The following is an 18,823-nucleotide window of genomic DNA, read 5'->3' as shown; positions in this document are numbered from 1 at the left end:
TTGGAAGCTCTGCTAAATCTGTTCTAATTTTGTGGATGGTATTAACTCCCTAGTAAGTCTTAATGAAACCCAAATCTCCATGTCTGTATGTAGGAAGTATTAACATTACACCATCCCTGGAAGAAAGATGTTTCAGCCCACTGCCCAGAGCTAGGCTCACGCAGAGGTGGGTCTCTGACTGCTGGGTGGTTGCCAGCCCATGGACTGTTAATTGTCGAAAGAGGAAAAGCAACCAGCCTTTAACAAACATCATATGCTTACTCCTTTCTTGAAACATTCTGGAGAAGCTGTAGAATAAAAGCAGAGCGCTGGAAACACGGGCAACCCCCTCCTCTACCCGGCAGGCCTTCAGAGCATCAGGGATAAAGAACAGCGTGACAAGTGGCTGTGGTGTGTGAATGTGGGTGTCTGCGTGTTCTGTGTGTATAATTGTGGATGTATTTTTAGTGGTGTGTGTGTAATGGAGGAAGACAGAGTTCTAGCCTTTACACTCTTTCCTGCATCTTGGGGCTTGCAGAATACCAAGAAGATTCCAACACCTTTTAGAAAAATGAATTCTTATGAAGGAAAAAATTTGATATTTCTAGTGATCTGTGACTGCCAGTCCTTTCAAAAATTCAAAATTTGTGGGTAAACTGAGTTGAAATCCAAAATCTAATTCTTTTGTTGTTTTATTATCAGATAGCAATAATTTGAAATAGGTACTGATGAAATATTTTGTTATACACTGAGCGCTCCTTTGAGCTCCTCAAAAACTAACTTTGCCTTTACCTGTTAAGTATGTAGGTGACTCCTGGTTAGAATGAATGAGTTGTATAGACTTTATCGTCCAGAAGTGAGAATTAGGCCTGAGAAATCCCCCTGGGGACCCAGGTGACCTTCTTAGAGGACTGAAATCACATGGGCTTCCCACATTTCTTGAAGTGTGGGAGAGACCACGCTCTCACGAGGAACTCTTTTGTGTCAGGTGCTTTAAATGTGTTACTTTATTTAATCTGTGTAATGACCTGCCAAGGGAGGTGTCGTATCCTCATTTATACAGATGAGAAATTTGAGCACCCCCCTGCACCCGCCCCAAATAAAGTAACTGAACTAAAGACCTTGAACCAATAAGTGGCAAGGCTGGGATTTGAACCCAGGTGTCTTTACACTTGTTACACTTGTTCCCTCCCCCTTACCCCGCTGATTGCCAGTTGTGCTCTCCCTAGCAGAGTGCATGCGCCAGAGTGTGAGGTGGCAGGGAAGTGGGTGATTATGGGGGGACAAAAGCTCTTTCCTGTCACTACGGAGAGCCACCAGACATGTATAGGAACTCTCACACTTTACACTGTAAATCTCTATTTTCATCACATACTTTCTGCTACAAGGAAATAGTAAGAATACTGTACAAGAATATTTCTGCTTGGAAAGAGACTGCATAAGTAGAAATATATTTTCAATGAAGAAAATGAGGCTCCGGGAGATTTTAAAAATAATCTGCTGAAGACCACACAATGGTAGCAGAGCTTTGTTTTAAGCGGGGCTTGTCACTTCAAACCCGACGGCTCCGTGTTCTGCCCTCTCTCCTGTGCCACCAGGCTGGGCCACAACCATCTGGAGGTCAGAAGGCTTGCTCTGGTCAGGAGCCCTGTACATGCTGGTACAGATCAGTTTATGTTTCTGGACCATAGTTTTATTAATCTTGTAATATGATTTTCGTATTTCTTCACTATTCCTGAGAGAGAAACCATGAGGAAAAATCGAATGATAAAGTAAAATCTCATTATAAAATGCCACTGTGGCCCACATATTGGGTTATATTTTTAGGGCAAATATTTCTTCCTCTCTGCAATGAGATACACAGTACCCAAATCTTTCTGATAACAGAGAAAGTCTGTTGTAAGTAGCTCTTATCTTTATACCTCAAACCATTTATAATAATGGAATTTTGCTCTTAATATGGGATTTTTTTTTTTTTTTAGCTTTTCAGGAGAGAGATGTTGCTACTTGTGTTACCTTATATGCTACCTTAAAAAAAAAAAGTTAGATTTCAAGTGAAAGAAAATCTGTCACAGGTTTTCTCCCCTCCCTTCTGCCTGGTTCCCGTGAACTATTGAACACGAAGCATGCTCACGGATAGAACCTGCCATCTAAATTCCCATGGTAGCTCATACCAACTGGTATCCCCAGTTAGCCTGATGAGGAGTCACTTTTATGAGTATTTCAAGCATCTTTTTATTTCTAATAAAGGTAATTGGGGTAATCACTATGGGAAACTTTCCCAGCAGCACGTAGGAGGTGAATTTTGCTTTATGAGTCTCATCTCTTTTGGGGAGAGATTTACTAATATTTATCCTGTAAATGTAGGAGGAATAAGATTTGAGCCATTAAAAGTCCTTTTTCCTCCCATACATGGCTCTTTTTGTGATGAATCAAACCAAACATACAGAAATGCATTTTTCCTGTACCTGAATGATATTTTCCTGTGGAAGTCAGGGTCATTCATTCGCTGAAATTCAGCAGCTGTGGAATAATTTTTCAGTAAGATGAATGTTCACTGAAATCCAGCAAACAGAATTGCACAATTGCTCAGGAAGATTACTTGAAAGTTAGTCCATTCCCAAGGAGAGCACACCTTCTTGCATTCTCAGACTCTTTAAGAAGCAGCACTTTGCGTGGGCTTTTAGGCTGGCTCTAAATCTTCCTGGGCACTTGATCTGGTACAGGTGAGGTGAGCATAATAAATGGTGGATTGTGCCACAGCAGGGTTCAGGGTAAAATCATACCAAGTGGTCCTGTGGGGGAGGTATGCTTTACAACTTGCTGTGTAAGTACAACCCAGAGACATATTGATTCATGTAGATTCATTGCTATTGTTTACTTTAGCCTAATGTAATTTATTATTTAGTTGTAGAGCTGGAAGACCATCAGCATCCTCTATTTCTAGCTCATCATTCTACTTAAATCTAAACCTAACTCCTTTAATACATTTCTCCCTGTTTTTCTGATAGATCATCCTTCTATCTAACCTAAGACTCTCCTATTAGCCCTTGGTTAATATTGCAATGAGAACCCATTGAAAACCCTTATATACCCATGGCCTGCGTGAGTCTGTGCTTTTTTTCCCTCTCCATACATTGTAGATATTCTGAGTGAGCCGTGGTTTAATTTTGCGACTATGTGGTTTTATCTGTGCTAACCAAAATGTTGCACTTCCAAGTGGCAGGACAGCATTGCAAATGAGTCGAGATCTTTCTATTCAACTTCCTCGGCCAGATCAGAATGTGGCAAGAAGTCGAAGCAAGACTTACCCAAAGAGAATAGCACAAACACAGCCAGCTGGTAAGTCACTGATGTAACTTTGCATTTCCTTTTAGGGTGGTGGTGTGAGATATCCCCAGGTGATGATAGCCATGTAGTTTTCTTTTATTGGTAACAGTAGAATGTTTAATTTGGCCCTGAAAATGTCCAAGCAATTAGAAATTACTAGTAAGTAGACCAGTAGTCAGCTTGAATCACCATAACCTGCTTAATGATTATATTTTCTTTTTGAATAAAATCCCAACTGAGTAATCTCTTAGTTTGATGTATCGGAGATTAGAACTGAAACTCTTAGCAAAAGTTCTTAAAACAAAAAAAAGGAACACTATTGACATAACTTAATCTGTACAGAATTTAGTTGAATTTTTGTTATTGTTGGTCTTTTATTGTGAAATATATGTGTAGAAAAGTGACTACAGTGTACATATATACATGAATATATATATATATACACTCGCACGTACACACAGAAAATTTAACATAGCCAACAGCGCCAAAGTCCTTCCTATTGGCCTGATGATATCTTCACTATCTCCTCCCTCCCCAACCAGAGAAAATCCCCATCTGACTTTGTGGTAATTATTTCCTTAATTTTTGTTATAATTTTAGTGTGCAGCCTTCCCTGAACAAACAAGTTTATTTTGCCTATTTGCAACATTATATGAATGAATCATGATGTGTATTGTTTGTGTTTTGCTTCTCTCTATCAATGCTATATGTAGTGTATACTAAAGTGTATTCATTTTTCTTACTGTGAGTATTCCATGTTATGGTCATTTCTTTATCCATTCTACTATTGATGGACATCTGGGTTGCTCAGATTTTTTGTTTTAAATGAATACTACTTCTGTAATAAAACCAGCTAATCAATTTTAATCCATGTTTCATGTTCAGAACTCACAGAATTGTACTATAAAGTGACATTATACATTACTGAGTTTGATTTATGGCTTACTTATAGATCACCCTTATCTAACACGTTCCGTGGACTTTTTTAAAGATTTTATTTATGAGAGAGAGCAAGAGAGCAGGAAGGGGTGTGGAGTAGAGGAAGAGGGACAAGCAGACTCCATGCTGAGCATGGAGCCTGATGTGGGGCTCGATCTCTCTACCCTGAGATCATGACCTGAGCTGAAACCAAGAGACATTTAACTGACTGTGTCACCCAGGTGCCCCTGGACTTTTCTCATATGCTGTCTCACTTGAGCCCACAATAACCTGTGAGATAGGGCAAAGCAAAGAGTATGTTCCCATTTTACAGATGAGGAGGACATGATTCCAGCAGCTAGACAGAGGGGGGACTGGGATAAGAACCTAGGTCTCCTGGTTTTTGTTTTTATTGTATTGTGGGAAATGAGTGGAATTTTTAATAACAATTTCTATCTGAACATTGCATGACAATTGACATAGCATTATGACGTCCATTGTTTCACTGAATCCTTATGCCAAGCCTAGGAGGAAAGTATTTTGTTCTACTGCTCCCGGCTGTGAGAATGTCACCCGCCTTACTGTTTTGAAGTCAAATTAGATCTGACTGTAACTCCCTCCCTCTCACTGAGCTGGGAGGAAATTAAATTCTTTCTGTTGGTTCTGCAGGGGCAAAAATAAGACATTGCAATGGGTTACTTTGTTACATAAGTATTATCATTATCCCTGTTCAGCTGATGAGGAAACTAAGATTTTAAAAGGTAATTTGTCCGAGATTATATAATAGGTGGCTTATGATAAAAATTCTAGCCTTAATATTTAATATCTTTATCTTAATTTTTTTTATTTATCTTTGTATATGAGCAGTCTTAAACCCCATTTGGATCAAATACAGTATGGTGTAATTAATAATTGAACTTTCAAATCCTATGCTGTTTCTGAATTGCCATGCCTCATGAAATTATCGAGACCAACTGAATATATCAAAAGCATTCCTTCCTTCAAATCAACATTTCATCCTATTCGAGATGCGGGATTCACACATGCTTTTTATACAAACCTACTCAGCTCCTTTTCTTCAAATGTGCTCTTATAAAGATACCTGCCTCTGTAATACTTTCTATGTGTGTGGGTGTGTGGCTCTCCTTGAACACCCAATTCTAGAAGCTGTCTAATTTATGGACAGGAGTTTTTGGTTTTCTCTCTCTCTCTCTTTTAAGATAGATTTATTCATTTATTTATTTGAGAGAGGGAGAGAGAGCACAAGCAGGAGGGAGAGAGGGAGAGGGAGAGAGAATCCCAAGCAGATTCCATGCTGAGTGCAGAGCCTGACCCATGGCTCCATCTCATGACCCTGAGATCACGACCTGAGCTGAAATCAAGAAGTTGGCATTTAACCCACTGTGCCACCTAGGTGCCCCATGTTTTTGTTTTTCTCTTACCTTATGCAGAGAACACCCCAGGGGATGGTATTGAACCTCATATCCCCCCCTGCCCCCACTCTCCACTCATCTTGTATTGTAGTAAAACACACTCTCTCTTTGGTAGGGGATGAGGGTGTGGCTAATGTACCACCCAGGTTTTTCCAAGACAGCCTCTCAGCGTCTGGGAGATCTTTTTAAAATGCAGCACATTATGGGGCACCTGGGTGGCTCAGTCTGTTGAGCCTCTGACTCTTGATTTCGGCTGGGGTCTTGATCTCAGGGTAGTGAGTTCAGGCCCCAAATTGGGCTCCACACTGGACATGGAGCTTACTTTAAAAAAAAAAAAAGTGCAGCACATTATGCATTTATTATCTTAAAAGCCTGGCTGGCTCAGTTGGTAGAGTGTGCAACTCTTGATCTCAGGGTCCAACCTATGTTGGGTGTAGAGTTTACATAAAAATACATATATACATACATACACGCTTGTTTTAAGAAAAGTTAGGAAACTTAGAACCGTTCCTCCCAAAACAAAAGAATCTTTCATCTTCAATTCCATTCTCCTAGTACTTAACACTATTATATAGCCTTCTGGTTGTTTGTATATCTTTTCTGCAAAAGCAATATAGTATTCTTTTACAATCCACTTTTCTTATTTAATAATATATCCTAGATATGTTCTAATAAGTTTTGAAATGTTCTTAGCACTATTTTTTAAAACATTTTATTTATTTATTTGACAGAGAGAGAGCACAAGCGGGGGGAGCGGCAGGCAGAGGGAGAGGGAGAAGCAGACTCCCTGCTGAGCAGGGAGCCTGATGCGGGGCTCCATGCCAGGACCCTGGGATCACGACCTGAGCCGAAGGCAGACGCTTAACCGACTGAGCCACCTAGGAGCCCCAGTTCTTAGCACTATTTTAAGATCTGTGTAATTTTCTGCCACACAGATGTATAGACATGACATAACTTATTCAACCAGTCTTTAGTTCTTGGATGTTTAAGCTGCTTGAAATTTTGAAGACTATAAATATAACTAAAGTGAATCTCCTTGTAGTGATAGCTTTAAGCATTCATGCTAATTTATTATATATATTTTCAACAGCAGTGTATTTTCATCGTTTTTAATCTAAAAAGGATTAAACAATGCTGTGTTTAGAAACTAAGACTTTGCTCTGTACACATTTCTCTTTGATTTGGAATTACGTTTAGCGTGACTTGTCAAGCCTGGCTTCCACAAAACCCTGATATGTTCTGGGATCCAGAGGTGACCCTTTCTTGGACAGTGTGACTGTCCTGGGTCGGGAAGGACCACTTAGCAAATGCCAATGATGAGGTGTTACAGTTGCTGTCACACACACAGGGAGGATGTGGTTGAGGCTGGGATTAATGTTGTTCTGCTTTTTCAAATCTGGTATTTTCTTTTTCCTCTAATTCAAATGTACTCAGCTTTGAGCCTCAGTTGAACCCAGCTGGTGGTGACCCAGTCTCACCCATGCCCTACTCCTAAGGTCATGGTGGGGTTCAGATTCAGAGCAGAGTATTTGAAGAGGGTCCTCTTGTCTTCACCTACATTAGTCACTGCTGCACTCCTTGTCCCAGCCCTCCAGGCCCCAAGAGGGTGGGCAGTTTTGTGTGAAGCTGGGCTGGGATGTGTGTGAGAGGGAGGGGTCTCTGGTGAGCCTGAGAGCCCGCTGTGCTTAGCGTCAAGCCTGCCTACGACCAACGACCAACGGCACTGCTAGTCCCCCTTGAAGGTTCCGCTGCCTGGGGGAAGGGAGGGATGCTTGAGGGAGTGGCCTGTGGGTCACTAGGTCACTGTAGCCCTCTGGCCTCTGTTTCCTTCTCTGCCCCTATAGGCAGTTCTTTCAGCCCTGTCCCTTCTTCCTCCCACGCTCCCAGCTCCGACAGCCCCCTTCCTTAGAAGCTCCCTATTCCTGAGACTCATTCATGGGTGGCTGGGCAGGAAAGGAACAGTAGCTCCTGTTTTTTAAAAAATTACTTTTTACTGACCAGAGGGAACAAAAATACTACTTTACTAAATGATGCTGCCACAGTTACTTAAATTTTCATTTAAAAATTTTGACAAAGTGGTGGAATGCTGATATTGAGACATAGAAAAAGTTAATTCGATTGTATTGTATTTGGCAAAAATGGAGTTACGGTTTAGATAGAAGATAGATTTTTTTTTTTTTTTTTAGCTCTAAACAGGCCAGCTATTAATTTTCATAGATTTAGTTCTGCTGATATTTTCCCTAAAACAACATTTTAGAATTACAGTTTCAGGAGTTATAGGCATAAATTCTCACCTCATTTAACATTTATATATAATAAAAACCAAGTTGTGGTAGGAGGCCTTTGTTTTTTGTTAGTTTATAACATTGATCTGTACATGATTTGTTACTGTAGGAGACATTCTTTTATTTCTTAAGTTAAAGTAATTCAGTCTAACTTAGCGACTACTCCCCTTGCATCTCAGTTGTCTACAAATTTAAAACACCTTTTTTTACCTCTCAATCATGAATAATAAATTCCCTGGTAGCAAAAAAGCCATTGTGTTTAGAATCCACAAAGATTAGGCCTTGGCACCTCTAGGAGGAAGCGCATTTCAGAGTCAGAGCCCTGCAGCCAGCCTGCCTGGGCCCCACCCAGAGGGGTGCAGCTCCAGGGCAGACGGCCAGAGCATTCCTGCAAATCTACCTGGTTTGGGGCTAAAGCAGGAGGCGAGAGGGCAGGAAGGCAAAGTGCGTATTTGTACAGCCCTTTCTCTGACAAGGCCTTGGCAACTCACATAGGTGGCTTCCTGTCAGAAGAGAATCTGCTCTAAGTAGGCAGTGTAGACAGCATGTTTGGCTATCATCCATAATTAGCTGTAAGAAAAGTATGGGGTGGAGCCATTTGCAACGGATAAACAATGCTATGATTGAGGCAGCATTTTAGGTTCTTAACCATACCCCAGTGATGAACAGAGAAATAAATAGTTGCAGTATAGTCTTCGAACAACTGAAAAGCAGGATCCACTGACATGCTGGCATTCCCACTCAGCATCTGTGGAAAACACTGCAAACACAGTTCCCCCAGAGCTGACAAAAATGACTTCTGAGTGAGGTTGGTTTGTGCTGGTCCGCAAGCAGACAGCTGCTGCTCAAGCCAAGCCCCTTGTTTCTCTGCAGGAGAGTGGACTCAGTGTTGCCAAAACTTCCAGTGTTTTAAGGGAAGAATACAATTTGGATATTTATGCAAAGTGTCCAGAATTTTGAATAGTGACAATTTCATTTTAAAGCAAGTCTCTTGTGTGCTAAGGTGGAACCTCCTCTGAGGTCCAGATGTGGTGGGAGGGCTGCCTCTTTGGAACCCAGATTAACAGCTGGTGTGAATGGCTGATTCCGCCTGCTCCTGGGGTTCACTGTGGGCTTCTCCAGCATCCCCTGTGAACATCACTAGATCAGATTCAACACTGCATGACTCCCAGCACAAGCACTTTTCTGTTAGTAGGTCAGTTGGCCACAGCAGGGGACGATGGTGCCATACAGCTCTAGACCCTGTAGCAAATGATTCACACGTGGGGAGCTAACCAGCATCCATTGGTGACCTGAAGTGGGTGCAGCCCAAAGCAGGAGAGACAGGAAAATGCTTTGATATAGTCAAGTACAGCTTCAGATGATGCCATATATAGCTCTGGGCTGTTGAGAAATAGTAATGTCAAGAAAATAATAATCGTTCATGAGTACTTCCTGTGATTGGCACATTGTATGAGATGTGACGTCAGCAGAAGCCCAACTTGGCTTGTGGCAGTCAGAAATATATTTTGAAAGGTTTTGTAAAGCTGATGAAAGGCAAGCTATGTGAGTAGAAACCGATGTCAGACTGGGGCAGGGTGATCCAGTGAGCTACCTCCCATAAATCCAGGTGCAACCCATGTCCGTGCTGGCAGGCAGTATTAGTAGCCCGGAGTTGGGGGTTGTCTTGCTAATGGTGGTCCTTCTTCTCAGAGTAGCCAATTTTCTTCTCTGATTTTTATCCTCTACCCCATGCTGGGCACTCTCTAGCCCCATTGGGTGATTCCATGGCCATGAATTGGGAACAAATTCCTTACAGTGAATTCATAATAATGATAAGATTGTATGATAGTTTTAGAATTCAGATAATCATTTCATCTTCTGTGTAAAGGTGGTTTCTCCTATTTGAAGTAATTAGTAGTTGCTAGGCCTACCCACGTGCATTTTTCATGTCAAGCAGACAATGGAAACTGATGACAAAGGGCAAAGAGGAAAGTGCTCAGAGAGGAAAGCAGAGTTGTTGAATGAGGAATAAAGAGAAGCTGGGACTCTGGATCCGGGATCTTGCAAGTTAAGTCCCAACCTCAGTGTGTTATTAGATCAGCTACTTTACTTATACAATATGAGTGGGCCTATTGTTGTGTTTGTCATTACAGAGATTGGAAACTACCTAAATATCCATTAGTAGAGAACTGGCCTAATAAAAGAATACATGTCTCTCTCAGAAATGCCATGACCCTTTTACAAGAAATTTGAGGGCAGGGTTTGAATTTGTGTTGGTCTGATTCTGCAGTCTCACATCATCTTCCATGAAAGGCCACGTTCCCTGAGGAGCTCCGCAGGGAGAGGAATGTTCATGAGCAGCAATCATTCAGCATCACTGCATGCCTGGTACTCTACTAGGCACCCTACAGATAGTATTGCACTCATTTCTTTTAGAAGATGCTGTAACTCAAAATGTGCAGGTGACAAGACAGAGACTGGGACTTGGGCCCCAGACCTGGAATTTGAACCCAGGTCATTTTAGAGAGGAAGAGCAAAAAGATGATACATTTTTGCTAATATGGAGTGATCTCCAGGACATTGTATAAGCAAGGAAAAAAAGTGGGGGAGGGGAGCAGCAGCATATAATACGCTCCCATTATATAAAATTACAAACAAAAATCAGGGATGGGGGCTGTGCATCCGTATATACTTGCACACAGGATACATGAGAAACTAGTAACAGTAGTGGCTCTGGAAAGGGTTTCTGAAAGCCTGGGGATCAGGAGTGGGAGACAGGTTTTTTACTATATATTCTTTAATAGCATTTGCCTTTTTTACCATGTTGTACTTTTAAAAAAGTTCTATAGATAATTGTCACGAATGCACTGAGTTCACAAAATGATTCCAGATGCGCATTCAAGTACTCTAATATTTATGTTTTTAAAAAGCTTAGATGAGGACACTGATATTGTGCTAGGAAATATGCCTCATAATTTATGGGAAAAGTAACAGAACAGTACAAGATTGATCATACAAAATTCAAATGTCAGGATTTCTACTGTGTCATAACAGAGATAACCCAAATCTTCAAGGCAAGGGGCATAAGTCATTCATATCTGTACATTTTTTAACAGATTTTATTTATTTGAGAGCAAGAGCAAGAGTAAGAGTGGGGGAGAGAGGGGCAGAGACAGAGAATCTCAAGCCGACTCTGTGTCAAGCATGGACCCCAATCTGGAGCTCGATCTCATGACGCTGAGATCATGACATGAGATGAAATCACGAGTCTGATGCTTAACTGACTCAGCCACCCAGGCGCCCCCATATCTGTACATTTTAATCCAGAAGATTGTATTAGAGGTCATTAAGTCACAGCATGCCTTGTTTTGAAGGAGGAAAACTCAAGACAGGACCCAGAGTCCTTGGATCAGATGAAGTATAGGACAGTCACTTGTGCCAGGGGTAAGGAAACTTAGGCCCAAAGAGGGGAAGGGATTCGTAAGCGTAGCATGTTCTGTACCTGGAGGGGATCTGCACGAGAGTCACTGGGCACTCTGACAAGTGTCTGGAAGAGGACTGTGTCCTGACAGCCCTTGCATTCACTGGGCACCTGATGGGCATTGTGGAGTGTTTGCTTATCCTCTCCGGGTCAGCAGAAGACTGAAAGGGAAGAAATTAGTATACATTCTCATGTAAGGGAATTCAAGGCATTCTGATCAAGAATGTTATGTGGCTAGTTTTGGAGAGGATCTCTAGAAAATTTAACAGTGTTAACTTTGTTTTAGAGAGCTGTAACTGTGACACTCCTCCTTCAAGGTAACCAATCAGAATTAGATCATCTACTGAGATAATGATCCAAATCTGTGATTCCTGCTTCCTTTTCATCTGGACTAGAAGAATTCCAGCTCAGAGAGTCTTAGATTATCTCTTGACTGATTATTTAAGTAGCTGCATGGAGAAATTACGCGGTAAAGTGGGAGGAAAGAAAAAGATATACCTGATTTGAATAAATTTGAATTCCTAGTCTAGTTTGGCTATGACCTGGGACACGTCATTCAGCATTCTGATCTTTCATCTCATTATCCATAAAATAAATGAACTGGGTACATAAACACTAGAGATCCCTCTTACTCCCCCCACTTTTTTTTTTTTAAGATTTATTTATTTATTTTGGAGAGAGAGAGCAAGCATGGGGGTAGGGGCAGAAGGAGAGAAAAGCAGACTCCCCGCTGAGCATGGAGACTTAGGCGGGGCTCCTTCTCACAACCCTGAGGTCATGACCTGAGCTGAAATCAAGAGTCGGACACTTAACGGACTGAGCCACCCAGGGGCCCTGTGGTCCCTCTTCTTGCTAAAAGTCTCTCTTCTTTTCTTTGGCTTATCTGTCATAGAGTTAAAAGGACCAAACATGAAAAAAGATTTTGGAAAGCCTTCTTTAAGTATTTTTTAATTTAACCATCATTTCAGAAGACTCACAGACTTGTGAAAATACCTTCCCAGACCACGAAATACATTTTTCTCTTTGGAAATATGTAATGTTTTTGCATGTTTTTATATACAAAGTATAGCTAGTTCTTCAAAACTTAAGTTCAAATGAAATTCTTGTTGACAAGCTGAATGAAGTTGCTTGCAACAAGCTTTGCATTAATATACTTTTTCAAACTATTCTTTTAGTCAAAATTGACCAGATGAATCTGGATTTTACCTCTTTGGTTAACTCGTGGTTGGAAATTAGTACTGTCTTGCTAGCTACACATAGAAAGAGGCCTTTCTGGACAGGTTTTTGCATGACGTTGTCTCTGCCTTTGACTTGTGTGTGAATATAACCAAAGAGTAGTCCTTTTGTGAACCTACTCATTCTTTTAGAAGTCAGCAGTGTGAATTGTTTTCACCTTGCCACTTGTTTGTGGTCACAGCTCCTGAGGCCCTGCCTTGATTTTACAAACCATTTAGGTAAATTTTTCTGGTTTTTTCACCCTTCTTTCTTTACAGATGGAGGTCCAAGGGTGTCTGTCAACTGCTTGAGATTGTTTTTGAGATAGATCTCCTAAGCAGATGGCATCTGAAGATGTCACACCTTTGTTGTACTATCAGATTCAGGATTCACAGTGATTTCTCTGTTAGCATCTTCTTCAGACTTAGAGAATATCTGGGATTGATTTCTGTAATCTGCTTTCCTTACTCATTGGTCTCATTGTGAAAAATGGTTGGAGTTCCTAGAGTTTAGGGTGATTTTTGGTTGGTGTAGGGAGAGGAGGTGAAGTAAGGTGAAAAGGAACTACCTTTACCGTGGAGCAGGTGCCCTGGTTGGCATTTTGGACAATGTACCATGTGGATCTGGGACCAAAAATCCTGAGGGGTGACAGGAAAGTCTCTTGTAGAAATGGCCTTGCCTCTCTCCTCTCTCCTCTCTCCTGGGGTGAGAATGGGGCATCTAAGGAAACCGCCCAGTTTCCTTCTCCAGAGAAACTAGAGTTGGAGCCCAGAGAATGAGTCACTCATTGGGGAGAACCACCCCTTTTGGGGCTACTGTTACAGCCCAGGTGCCAGGCACACCCATGAACAGAGAAGGGGGTTTGCAGAGAAAGAATAGACTCACTGTGAGAAACACCAGAGGACCACACAGCTCTGAGAGGAGAATGGGGGTAGGAGACAGGAGCCATGATTTCCAGTCTGTGAGGTCCTTCTGTGCCTTAAAGATGAATCCCTGTTTTGAGCTGGTTTTCTTGCACCTGAACAGTGGATAACATTACTTCTTTTGGTAACCCCATGAGGAAAGTGGGTGGTATTCTCTTTTTACTCATGAGGAAACTGAAGCTCAGAAACATTAAGTACATATTCAAGGTTACACAGATCCTAAGAGCAGTGTCAGGATTTGAACCCAGATGTTTGGTATATTAGGGCCTCTATTTGGAAAGTAAATGGAAAATAAAAAAGGTGAAAGGCCTCAAATTACTTGAAAATAAGCACCTCCAGTTTTTCCCACTACTGCATGATACCCTTACTGATTAGATCGACTTGTTTCCGCAGATATTCTTGAGAAGACAGTACATTCTGCTAATTTATAGAGGAGCAGCAAGTCAGTCTGCTTCTACATCAAGACTTTTTTTTTTATAGAAAGTGTTTAAGTTCTTTGGGACATCTTACCTAGCGAAGAGGGGGAAAGGCAGTAGCAGTGTTAACTGTGAGGAGCATCAGGTAGATCATATAGGCAGGTGTCTGTTTGTTCAAGGCTGTTTTCCTTAGTTGGCCCTCTTTTCTATTCTGCCTTGAAGCTGATGTTTATTTTCATTCTGTAAGATTTCTTAATATATGGTGAGTCTGGTTAGATGTTCTCTAAAAAGTTAATATTTTCACTCTTCCCATGAGTGTTTAGCATTCCACGCATAGCTACCAAAATTAGAAAAGCAAGCAAAACTAAAGGCCTATGGTATATTAAATATCATAGCTTTAGTGAGTTACCATAATGATACTTTTTTTTCCCCCTTTCCCTTTTCCTTCATTAAGAATTTATTGAGCACCTCTTTGGCATAAGACCTGTGATATTATGATTTCTAGTAAGAAATACATATCTGGTCTTTATTCCCTTTTCTGGCTTCTGGCACGGAGCTCCTAAAAACCATTAGAATTTCCTAAGTGATAAGAGCAATAAAGGCAAAGGAGCGTCTTTTGTTATTCACAGCAAGCCCCTTTTAACCTTACCTGAGTTTGTGTGTGGGGGGTGACTTTTGGGAAGCCCCTAAGGAGGAGGGCTGGTTGCCAGGGGAACCAACCATCATAAAGGAGTTGGAATTTTCAGCCCCACCCCCTGACCTCTAGGGAGGAAAGAGGTGTTTGAGTTTGGGTTCAATCAGTGATAGCCAATGATTTCATCAATCATTCCTGTGTACTGAAGCTTCCCTAAAAACCCAGAGGATGGGGTTCGGAGGGGTTGGTGAATTCATGGAGATGCAGTGAATAGTGCTCAGGGCCCTTTCTCATACCTTGCCCTGTGCATCTCTTCCATTTGGCCATTTTTGAGTTATATCCTTTTTTAATGAACTGGTGATCTAATGAGTAAGCTGTTTCTCTGAGTTCTGTGAGGCCCTCTAGCAAATTAATCAGAAGAGGGGGCAGTCTTGAGGGACTGAGCCATTAACCTGTGGGATCTGACATTATCTTCAGGTAGATAGTATCAGAATTGAGTTAAATTGCAGGCCACCCAGTCTGTGTCCTCTGAGAATTGGATTGCTTGTAGGTGTTGGATAAAACACACAGTGGAGACCCTTTTCTATGGAGCACAGAAAAATGAATACAACTTGGCCCCTGGTCTAGGGGAACTTAGTCATATAAAAATAATAAAGTGGTTATTTTGTACTTACTAAACGCCAAGCACTGTGTTAAGCACTTTCTTTTACTTATTATTATCTTTTAATTTTTTTATTTTAAGTAGGCTCCACACCCAACGAGGGGCTTGAACTCACAACCCCGATATCAAGAGTTGCACGCTCCACCGCCTGAGCCAGGCACCCCAAGCACTTTCTGTAAATTATCTAATCCTCATATTCACTCTATAAGTAGTTGGTGATATCTCTAGTTTATTGATGAGAAACCTGAGGCCCAGAGGGATTTAAAAACTTGTCCAGGCTCACACAGTCGGGGAAATTGGCAGAGCGAGAAACAAATGCAGGTTTGTCTGACTTCCAGTCTTGTGCCCTTAACCACTTTGTCAGACTAGAGGGGTAAAAGATGTACTCATATGTGGGCAGGATGTATCAAGTGTCATAGAGGGGAGCTCCGGAAGAGTGTAAGTGTCCAGTAGGATAATTTGCTTATGACTTATGGTGATCTGTGATGCTATTGTGAAGACAGTGGGTTTTGAAGGCTGGCTGGATTAGAGCAGATTTCAGGCTGAGTTATGCAGCAGCAGGTGGGGAAGGAGAGATAGAGGAGGACTTCCTTAAGGGTTGTGTGGATACAGACAGTTTTGATTCAATCACTTTTCAGATTCTCTTTCCTGACGGGCATGTGTCTGCCATAGTAGACTGCTGGCTTTTCTCTCCAGCCTCCCTTTTACCAATGGACCAGTTCCCATTGTCCAAAAGAAAGGCAGACCTTTTCCTCATCCAGAATGTGTTATACTGTTTTGTCCTTAAATGATAAAAACCTCCTAAGTTAGTGTCTGGAAACTAAACGGCCTTAATTATTAAGCAACACCTCCTTTTCTTTTTTAAGATTTATTTATTTATTTTAGAGAGAGAGTGTGTGCAGGAGTGGGGGGGCGGGGCAGAGGGAAAGAGAGAGAGGAAGCAGACACCCCACTGAGCGGGTAGCCTGATGGCACAGGGCTAGATCCCAGGACCCCAAGATCTTAGCTGAAACCAAGAGTCAGACACTCAACCCACTGAGCTCCCAGGTGCCCCAACGAGACCTCCTTTTCTAAGTCTTTTTCTCATTTTGACTTTGGACAAAATTGAAAGAGGACCCAACTGATTTGTCATCTGATAGAACATTTGAAATAATTTTAGATAATATATTGCTGCTAGACATATAAGTCATAGAATTTCTTTAAAGACATTGTGTTCATAACAGAGTACATGCAACTCTACTTATTTATGTGAACAAGATTTCTCAGCATTGAAATCTATCTAAAAAACAGGAATAGAATTATTGCTAAACTGTTTCACTTAGCACTAAAATTCTTCAATGCATTTAACCTATGTCATCATTGGGAAAACAAAACTACCTGTTCATCTCATTAAGAATTACTTTCTAATCCAAATCAAAACCTCAATGAGATATCACCTCACACCAGTCAGAATGGCTAAAATTAACAAGTCAGGAAATGACAGATGTTGGTGGGGTTGCAGAGAAAGGGGAACCCTCCTACACTGTTGGTGGGAATGCAAGCTGGTGCAGCCACTCTGGAAAACAGTATGGAGGTTCTTCAAAAAGTTGAAAATAGAGCTACCATACAATCTAGCAATTGCACTACTGGGTATTTACACCAAAGATACAAATGTAGGGATCCGAAGGGGTACATGCACCCCGATGTTTATAGCAGCAATGTCCACAATAGGCAACTGTGGAAAGAGCCAAGATGTCCATTGACAGATGAATGGATAAAGAAGATGTGGTGTACACACACACACACACACACACACACACACACACACACACACACACAATGGAATATTATGCAGCCATCGAAAAGAATGAAATCTTGCCATTTGCAACGACGTGGATGGAACTGGAGGGTATTATGCTGAGCAAAATAAGTCAATCAGAGGAAGACATGTATCATATGACCTCACTGATATGAGGAATTCTTAATCTCAGGAAACAAACTGAGGGTTGCTGGAGTGGTGGGTGGTGGGAGGGATGGGGTGGCTGGGTGATAGACATTGGGGAGGGTATGTGCTATGGTGAGCGCTGTGAATTGTGTAAGACTGTTGAATCACAGATCTGTACCTCTGAAACAAATAATATATGTTAAAAAAAGAAGAAGACAGCAGGAGGGGAAGAATGAAGGGGGGGAATTTGGAGGGGGAGACGAACCATGAGAGACTATGGACTCTGAAAAACAAACTGAGGGTTCTAGAGGGGAGGAGGGTGGGGGGATGGGTTAGCCTGGTGATGGGTATTAAAGAGGGCACGTTCTGCGTGGAGCACTGGGTATTATATGCAAACAATGAATCATGGAACACTACATCAAAAACTAATGATGTAATGTATGGTGATTAACATAACATAATTCAAAAAAAGTAAAAAAAATTACTTTCTAATAAAAGTTTACTTTTTACTTGTAATAACTATTTACCAACATTAGTTTGATATGCTAATAATCTGTTAATAATTTTAATGACTTAGTTCAGAAGAAATGTTTAACACCTAGAGCTTTATGGTCATGGGAAATAAAACTTAAATTTATTTCTATTTTTTGTCACAGTGAAGTGAGATAGAGTGATGAATAGAACTTTCAAGTGTAAAACATGTATTACTCTGGGGTAAATTTTTCCAGAGAAGGTAGAATTGAAATGTAAATACAAGGAGAAAAAAGAATGCCATGAAATTTCCAAATGTAAACTCATTTCATCTAATTTTAAAATGGATGACTGTGGGTATCAAATTTCTATGGTATTTTATTACATTGGACACATTGAAGAGAGTCATGAAACAATTCCATTTTAAAGTGTCGATATTTACTATATGCTGCAAATGACATTCTTTGGTATTATTTAAACTTTCTTTTTAAAAGTGAAGTATACTTGACATACAATATCCTATTAGTTTCAGGTGTACGTCGCAGTAATTTGATATTTCTATACATTATGAAATGATCCCCATGATAAATCTAGTTACCATTTGTCACCATACAAAGTTGGAACTATTTAAACTTTTGATAGAAAACATTAGATATCACCTTAGAAACATGCACTGAGGCACAATAGCTTTTCACATTCTTTTAGTGAGTACTGGGTAAAAAGCTGAAAGAACATTAAGTTATTAAGGCCTCTTAGATATGAGCTTAACTATGGAAGCAGGAAAAAATAATTTTCCCAATTGTACCTTAGCTAAATTTTAAAGCTATTTTTATATACAATTATGTGTGCTTTGTATATATCTTATAGATTATTATGATTGCATCAAATAAAAACCTCTAAAGCAGGGGTCTAGCATACTCCTCTGAAACAGAACCAACTTCAGGTTAGAGATGGGACTGCCTGCACCACGTGAGATAAATTGTTTGGCAGAAGATGACTGGAGAAGTTTTGCTGTATGTTGTTCTATATTGCGTGGTCCTGTTGGAGGGGTTGGGGGAGTACAAGAGTACTGTCAGGGTAAGATGTGAGCGTTTACTCAACCTTGAATTGTGTCCTCCTATCACAGAAGAAAAACCTTGAATTGTGTCCTTTCCTTGAATTGTGTCCTCCT

The 18,823-nt window shown here is 40.9% G+C and overlaps 1 protein-coding gene and 1 long non-coding RNA gene across 7 annotated transcripts in view; one reads left to right on the top strand and one right to left on the bottom strand.

The window, feature by feature from the left end:
* EPB41L4A (erythrocyte membrane protein band 4.1 like 4A) overlaps positions 1 to 18,823 on the top strand; it is a 240,904-nt gene that overhangs the window by 167,773 nt on the left and 54,308 nt on the right. For all 4 annotated transcript variants that reach the window (XM_027606510.2, XM_027606509.2, XM_027606511.2 and 1 more), the window contains exon 13: positions 3,200 to 3,321. In XM_027606510.2, the coding sequence (XP_027462311.1) occupies positions 3,200 to 3,321 (122 nt within the window). The remainder of the gene's footprint in view (positions 1 to 3,199; positions 3,322 to 18,823) is intronic.
* LOC113929538 lies at positions 1,413 to 14,640 on the bottom strand. Of its 3 annotated transcripts, XR_003522232.2 has the most exons (7): positions 14,612 to 14,640; positions 14,057 to 14,213; positions 13,509 to 13,641; positions 11,430 to 11,569; positions 3,291 to 3,437; positions 2,448 to 2,502; positions 1,413 to 1,714 (listed from the first exon to the last, which is right to left on the bottom strand). It is a non-coding gene; the product is annotated as an uncharacterized LOC113929538 (long non-coding RNA). The 3 variants fall into 3 exon arrangements; XR_003522231.2 differs by lacking the exon at positions 11,430 to 11,569; XR_003522233.2 differs by lacking the exons at positions 1,413 to 1,714; positions 2,448 to 2,502; positions 11,430 to 11,569 and adding an exon at positions 2,512 to 2,774.

Source organism: Zalophus californianus, chromosome 5 (genome assembly GCF_009762305.2).
Source record: "Zalophus californianus isolate mZalCal1 chromosome 5, mZalCal1.pri.v2, whole genome shotgun sequence".
Lineage (NCBI taxonomy): Eukaryota > Metazoa > Chordata > Mammalia > Carnivora > Otariidae > Zalophus > Zalophus californianus.
The sequence above is the reverse complement of the archived record's forward strand: the minus strand, read 5'-3'. Positions and strand labels throughout refer to the sequence as shown.